Here is a 7,981-nt window from a genome sequence, read left to right on the forward strand (position 1 = left end):
TTATGGCACTATGTATCTACATAAATGAAGAGGTTACAGTCACTCAGGATCTGGGGCCTGTTGAATCAATGTGCCAAATATTGTACAGAGACAATCCAGATCACACTCTTTTGAGTTTGTTTTCCTTTAAGAAGATTACATAACAACATTTAAAGAATAGATTATGATAAATTTATATGGGTTAGGCTAATTATCAAGAGTATTATGACAAAAATAAACCTTTACCATTAGAGCAACAACTAATATCAAAAACTGGCAAGTGTATTTCAAATACAGTATGAAAAGCAATATGATGTTACATGTCTGTAATCCTCACAATTGAGTGGGAGGCTGAGGCTAAAAGCCCATGAGATCGAAACCAGACGAAGTAACAAAAAAAAAACCCACAAAGACATGGAAAGCAAATCAGAGTATTGAGAGGTTACTCACAACTAAGAAATTTTGTCCTCAAAAGTTTTTTTTCTCTTCTTCTTTTTTGGTATGGCCTCTAGGCATTTCATGCAATAAGACATCTGTGTGTGTGTGTGTGTGTGTGTGTGTGTGTGTGTGTGTGTGTGTATGTGTGTGTGTGTGTGTGTGTGTTTGTGTGTGTGTGTTTGTATGTGTGTGTTACACAGGTGTTCTCTTGTGAATATATATATGTATATATGTTCATATATGAACACATGTGTGCAGGCCACAGGTAGATGTTGAATGTTTGAGTCATTTTTCTTCATCTAATTTCAAGACAGGATGTCTCATTGTACACAGAAATTATTGATGTAGCTAGACTGGCTGTCCTGAAAGACCCTAGGATCTCTCTGTTTCTGTTCACTCCTCTGTAGCCTCATCTGCCAGTCTTGGGGTTATAGACACAAACCACCAATCCTAGAGTGTAAACATGAGTTCTTTGGATCCAAACCCAGTTCTCATGCTTGATTCACAGCGATTTATGTTCTCATTCATTGCTTTAGTCTTGCAAGCCTCTAATTTTTGTCCTTGCGTACTTCACTCAAGTACATAAGGCACTATTATGATTGTAAAAATACAATTAAGATTTTTCCTAAAAGAAGATCCCAGGTGCATATATTTAGTGACAAAACAAAGATTCAGGAAAACAATCAGTGAAAAGCTCCAGTGTTGAGTAAAAATGAATCCAGTAAAAACTTTTTGATTTTACAGCTTAACATATTTTGATTTAAATTCAATAATAAAAACATCCTGTAAAAGGAAACACAGTGTCTACTTTCTGCTGGGTTCCTTGGGCTGGTGAAAAAATTGAGAGAATTAAGAAACAGCGTGGAACACATATATAAATTATTAAAGAAGCATGAGATATGTTTGAAATACATCTCTCAGTGACTTCAGACTTCAGCCAAGTTGCCAAGCTATCTATGTAAATACCATGTTTCTAGGAACACAACACAAACAGGAGCTCCTCTGACTAAAGCTGGCAGGAGCACTGACCTATGAACACAAGCATGTTTGGAATACTAGGAGACAGGACTGTCAGGTCCAATTAGAAAAAAAGGTATCAATAGCTTCCACCACAAGGCCTTAGCAACTCTGGTCATCAGCTTTTGAATAGGGATGCTTTGAAATTTTTCAAGTACACAGATTTGAACTAAGATAGAAAAAGTAATTATTTACTGTGTGGAGATGTGTGTGTGTGTGTGTGTGTGTGTGTGTGTGTGTGCGTGTGCGCGTGCGCGTGTGCGTGTGCGTGTGCGCGTGCGCGCGCGCGCGTGTGTGTGTGTGTGTGTGTGTGTGTGTGTGTCTGTGTCTGTGTCTGTGTGAATGTACTGAACTGATAATTGAAAAGTAATATAAGCAGTGTTTACAAATCTCTCCAATATAAATTTTCTCAATAACTCATTACTGGAAATTGAAAGAACACTTTGTATGTATTCTAAATTGATACATAGACATCAATTTTGCCTAATTAAAATATGATGTATGACCATTGTCTAGTGACACCTTTTGCTTTAAATATTTATTGTAGATATGTGAAGTGGTATATTTAAGAAGCAATATGTTAAAAATAAGAGTTCTTTATGTAGGTATAGAAGGCATCAACATGGACAAATTATAATTCTTACTTACACCCATAGTTTGACTGTACTTCAACAAAATTAAACAGCAAATCAAATGTATATGTGGAGTTGTGCCTTAGACCAATACCTGAGCCATTTAATCTCATGCCTGGCCCTCTCTTCTACCTTGGCCTGCCCATAACTAAGCTACTCCTGTGTCTGCCTTCTTCTTCCTATGTCATTTAGTCTTGCTGCTCTAATGCATCAACTCAGCCAGAAGACAGACCATTGAGAGTCATCACTGCATGCAGCCAAGACAAGGCATTTCCTCCTTTGATGTCTCATGGGTCATGGTGGTTATGGGTGAGGCTGTGGTGCACACAAGGATAACTCATTTGCACCTCTGGTTGGAGATGTTGATCCTTCTTTCCACATGGCCCTTGACTGAGCATGTTCAACACACCAGCCTCCCAGAAGTAGTGATACCCTTAAGGGTCACAGGCAACAGAACAATGTGGGCTATGGGATGGCTGACCTATAGCCTGCACTTTGGGGGTCAGAGACATTTTATCTACATGAAAGCCAAAAAGGCTTTCATATCTAGACAGCTCTCTGTATTCACTTACACTGACCAAGGTGCTCTACACAAGGACCAGCCTTTTGTCCAGAAGGATTGCTACTATCATGGCTATATGGATGGAGATCCAGACTCCATGGTTGCTCTTACCACCTGTTTTGGAGGCATTCAAGGAATATTACAGATAAATGGGACAGTATATGAAATCAAACCCAAGAACCTTTCTTCCACATTTGAACATTTGGTTCACAAGATACACAGCGAGGAGACACAATTACTCCCCATGAGGTGCGCATTGACAGAAGAGGAGCTAGCATGGCAAATGAAGCTCCATGGGAATGATAACCCCACACTGATGCAAAGTGGATATGAGGGCTGGTGGACCCACAAGAGTTTTCTTGAGCTGGCACTGGTTGTTGACCATGAGCGAATTCGTTATCTGAATGGCAATCAGTCACGTGTTTTACAGGAAATATTGATCATTGTTGGATTAATAAATGAGATTTACCTTACACTGGATGTTGAGGTAGTTTTACTTGGAGTTGAGATGTGGAATGAAGGAAATCAAATAACAGTGAATGACATACATGATCTCCTGACAGACTTTTGTATTTGGAAAGGTGTCAGCTTTAATAATCGTATTCAAAATGATATTGCACATCTTTTTGTTCTATATGATTTTCAACGGTATCTTGGTTTAGCCTATATTGGAACTGTTTGTATGCCATGGGATAATTGTGGAGTTGATCGTCTGATCGGAGATAATCTTTTTCATTTTGGACAAATTACAGCACATGAAATAGGTCATAATTTGGGTATGCTGCATGATGAGGGTTCATGTACCTGTGGAATGGAACGATGCTTAATGGCTCCAACAGACAGTGGCACCCTCAATTTCAGTAACTGTAGTTATGCTGACTTTTGGAAAGTCTATGCTACTGCCAAATGTATGCGCAAGGAAAAAAAGCCAATAGGCATATACAAATTAAAATCCTGTGGGAATGGTGTGGTTGATGATGGAGAGCAGTGTGATTGTGGATCTTGGAAAAAATGTACAGCAGATCCATGTTGTACGAGGAACTGTACCCTCCAAGGTGGGGCTGCCTGTGCTTTTGGGCTTTGCTGCAAAGATTGCCAGGTCATGCCATCTGGCACAGTGTGCAGAGCAAAGGACAATGAATGTGACCTTCCAGAATGGTGCAATGGACTTTCACATGAGTGCCCTAAGGATGTGTATTTGCTTGATGGGAGCTCCTGCAAAGATGGTGACTACTGCTATGAAAAGAGATGTAATAACCGAGATGTACAGTGTCAGCAGATCTTTGGCAAAGAAGCCAGGAGTGCAGCTCAGAGATGCTACAGGGAAATCAACAGCCAAGGTGACCGTTTTGGCAACTGTGGTCTATTCAGGGGTACATACTTAAGATGTAAAGACTCAGACATCCTCTGTGGGAGAGTGCAGTGTGAGAACATAAAAGCTCTTCCTTCTTTGAAAGACCATTCCAGTGTTCACTGGACATACCTCAATGGTGTCACCTGTTGGGGAACTGACTACCATTTTGGGATGACATTACCTGACATTGGCGATGTGAAAGATGGCACAGCCTGTGGTCCAGAGCACGTGTGCATTAATAGAAAGTGTGTCAATAAGTCGATTTGGATAAATTATTGTTCACCAGAGACATGCAATATGCGAGGGGTCTGTAACAATTTACACCACTGCCACTGCAACTCTGGTTGGAACCCACCATTTTGCGTGGCACGTGGCTTTGGGGGGAGTGTGGACAGTGGCCCTGCATCTCCACATCCACCTCCAACTTCACCTCCACCTCCAACTCCAACTCCAGCTCCACCTGCACCTCCAAAGCAAATGAAATCCAAGAAAAATAACTGGGTACGCATTATTCCGATTCTTGTTATTTTTCCATTCCTTGTGTTATTTTGTCTTCGGAATAAGTATGGAATACCACGTAGGAGTAAAGAGCCAAGTGTTTCCTCTTCAAAAGAAGAAGAAGAGTCACGTCATGTCAGCACTGCTAACAAAAGCTTGTAATTCCAAAACTCACAACAAATCTTCCAAACATTCCCATGTCTTTCCATGTGTGAACTTGGCCCTTGACGCATTGCTTGTTTAAGAATTTGCAGGAACAAAACCATCGAGATGTTTAGTATTTCAGGATGCCAACCTCAGTAATCAATAAAACTCTAGTGCTAACACTTAGCTGATGTTTCTCACTTCATGCTACCTCACACTGTGGCTCATGGAGTAGACAGTGGTTGGTTGCTACTAGCTCTCTGAAGCAACAGCGTTGTAAGCCCCAGAGATACAAAACAACTACCAAACATCCTGCCTCCCAGGTGCTAAGACCTTGGTCTTTGTACATTTCCTGAGTCACAAAGGGTCCAACACCAAGTTACCAAAACCCTCTTCAGACACTGGGATCCCTCAATCAGGGAGTTCATTCCCAAACTCTGGGCTGAATATCCTCGGTCTCTTCATGGTGATCTCTAGTCTAGAGGTGGTGCCTACACCAAGTAGTTTGCCATGTGTGGGTACCTCAGTAGCATAGTATTTATGTCTGCATGCGGAGTGACATAGAACATCCCTTGTACAACACAGAACACAGGAGGGAGTCACACATCAGAAGATTTTTAAAATTTTCTCTTGTTCATATTCTTTCCACAGAATTTTGCAAAAGACATCTATTCTATTTAAGGTTCCTCTACTAAAGTGAATTGAGTTGATTACCATATGGTTTGGGGTATTCTTACTGGGGAGACATGAACAAATGTGTTCTTACTCAAGAGAAGAGTCTGCCCACATACCAACATAAGGAGACCATCAAAGTCCCTGTATGGACAAGTATTGCAAATGGAAGGGAAAGCCATTCTTGTGATACAATAGCAAAGATGTTTCCTGCAAGTTATCCATGCACTAGTACTTTGAGTACTACAAAACTTCAGAGTGGGAAACTGCAATGCCTGCAGAAAAAGAAATGCATGAGCAGCAAAGCATTGATACTATTTAGCTACTTTGGGCTATTTAAGTTTTTTTAAAGAATCAATTATTTAAAGTCAGAATTCATGGGACTCTTTGTATTTTCCTCATGTTTTCACACTAATTATACATGAAAATTAGAAGCTAAGATATGCATATGAGGGAATTTTTTTGAGCCTTGATTACCTCATGTCATATGTTTTTCCAGTTCCATTCAATTTCCTAACTTCATTTTTCTTTGTAGCAAAATTCCATTGTATGTACACACATATCACATCATTGTTATCTTTTTATCTGTCGATTGACATCTAGGATGATTCAATGTCTTTGCTATTGAGAATGCAGCAGTAACCAGACTTAGTGGAGCACATCTTTAACTCCAGTCCTCAGGAGGCAGAGGCAGCTGGATCTCTATGAGTCTGAGACCAGCCTCATCTACATAGTGAGTTCCAGGACAGCCAGAGATTCATAGAGACTCCCTGTATCCAAAAGTACAACAGTAATAAACATGGATGTCAAGTATTGCAGTAGTAGGATATATAGTCCTTTTGATAGCTGTCCAAGAGTAGTATAGCTGGGTTTTATATTATAGCTCCATTGATTAGGTTTTTGAGGAACATCCACAATGATTTTCATAAAGGATATACCAGTTTAAACTTCTATCACCAATGAATAACATTTTTCCTTTGTTTCATCCTTACCCACTTTTCTCTCATTTATTCTATTGATACCAGCCTGGACGATTCATCCCGCTTGTGTTCCCTGTCTCTTTTCTGTCCTGAGTGAGGTATGGTGTGGTGTTGGTGTTGGTGGTGGTGGTGGTGGTGTTGGTGGTGGTGGTGGTGGTGGTGGTGGATGTGTGTTTGAGGATGAGTTCACTGCCTCATTCCATACTGGTGGTTTCCTCAAAACCGTTCAGCACCAATATGCTGTGTTCCCTGATGCTTTTGAACAGTAAAGGAAACATGCCAATCACTGGAGAAAGCTTATAGAATGGCACAAACACACAAACATCCTTACCAGATAGAACATGATAGAAGGCTAATATCAAAAATACACATGGACTTAGGTGATGGCTCAGCTTGTAAAATGCCTGCCACACAAGCATAAGAAAGTGAGCTCTGATTCCCCCAGCATCCACATAAGGAGCCAAGCATGGTGGCATATACCTATAACCCCAAAACTGGGAGCAGATGTAGAAGCAGGTGAACACTTTAAGCTCACTGGTCAGCCCCCCTAACTGAGCTGATGAGCTCCAAGTCCACTGAGAGAGCTTATCTCAAAAAACATGGTGGGTGGATGAGTGATTAAGGAAGATAACAAACATCAACTTTGGCTCCTCTCCAGAAAAATGAATATACATGCACACACATATATATAGCTTAACACACATGCATGTACACCCACATGCACATTTAACACACTCTCAGGTACAAATACATAAACAATAAAGAAATAACCAATCCAGCTTTTAGAAATGAGCTAAGTAGAGTTCTTAAAGGAAAAAAATACAAATCACTATAACTACTTTGAAATGTTTAAGATTGGGGAAGAAGAGGTAAGGCCCTGAACTCAAAACTGGACAGGCCAGTTCTCTAGCCCATGGTCCCTGGGGTACATACCATGCCCCTCCCTGTACCCAGTGCAGCCCCAGAGTCTGGGCAGCAGCCTCCTCCCTCCCTGGTCAACTATTCCCCAAGGCACCAGTGACCACTGGAGCTGGAGACTCAGGCCCCCCCGACACTGATTGGGAAGAAGATTCCAAGAGAATCAGCAGCAGCATCTTCCCCTGCCCACTTGCCAATTACCCCTGTGGCACCAACGAGGGAACCCACATGCCCCTCCTGCACTGAATGGGAAGACGAATGACCACCGAAGCCACAGGCCTCACCTGGACTGATAGGAGGAACAGGGACTCCTGGAGGCGCGGACTCCACCTGTATGGATTGAAGGAAGAAATGTGTAGACAGCAGTGTGAAAACACATTCAACAACATAAAGAGCAATATGACATCGCTAGAAATAGGGGCTTATATCAGCAAGACTCGAACATCCCAATGCAGATGGACCAGCAGAAAACTATCATAAAAATAACTTTATGAAGATGATAGAGGCCCTTAATGAAAAATGAAAAATTCCCTTAAAGAAATGGAGGGAAAGACAAACAAAAAATTGGAAAAAATCATTGACTTCCTTAAAGAAAGCCAAGAAACCAAAGAAAAAGCAAACAAACACGTGAAAGACACAATTCAACACTTGAAAATTGAAATAGAGGCAGTAAAGAAAACACCAACAGAGGCAATGCTGGAAACAGAAAATCTGAGTAAATGACCAGGAACTACAGAGAGGCAAGCATAACCAAGAGAATACAAGAGATGGAACAGAGACTCTCAGG

General features: G+C 41.0%; 1 protein-coding gene across 1 annotated transcript; it reads left to right on the forward strand.

Annotated features, from left to right (window-relative positions):
* The first annotated feature begins 2,317 nt into the window (after window positions 1–2,317).
* On the forward strand, window positions 2,318–4,642 carry LOC128119470 (disintegrin and metalloproteinase domain-containing protein 25-like). Its single transcript, XM_052752853.1, has one exon. The coding sequence runs from the start codon at window positions 2,318–2,320 to the stop codon at window positions 4,640–4,642; it is 2,325 nt and encodes a 774-aa protein (XP_052608813.1).
* Window positions 4,643–7,981: the final 3,339 nt, after the last annotated feature.

This window comes from Peromyscus californicus, unplaced genomic scaffold (assembly GCF_007827085.1).
Source record: "Peromyscus californicus insignis strain IS unplaced genomic scaffold, ASM782708v3 Scaffold_23__1_contigs__length_62951481, whole genome shotgun sequence".
Lineage (NCBI taxonomy): Eukaryota > Metazoa > Chordata > Mammalia > Rodentia > Cricetidae > Peromyscus > Peromyscus californicus.

What these genes read in the sequence shown, in the direction of transcription:
- LOC128119470 (XM_052752853.1), top strand. Translation starts at nt 2,318, where the DNA reads ATGCAGCCAAGACAAGGCATTTCCTCCTTTGATGTCTCATGGGTCATG.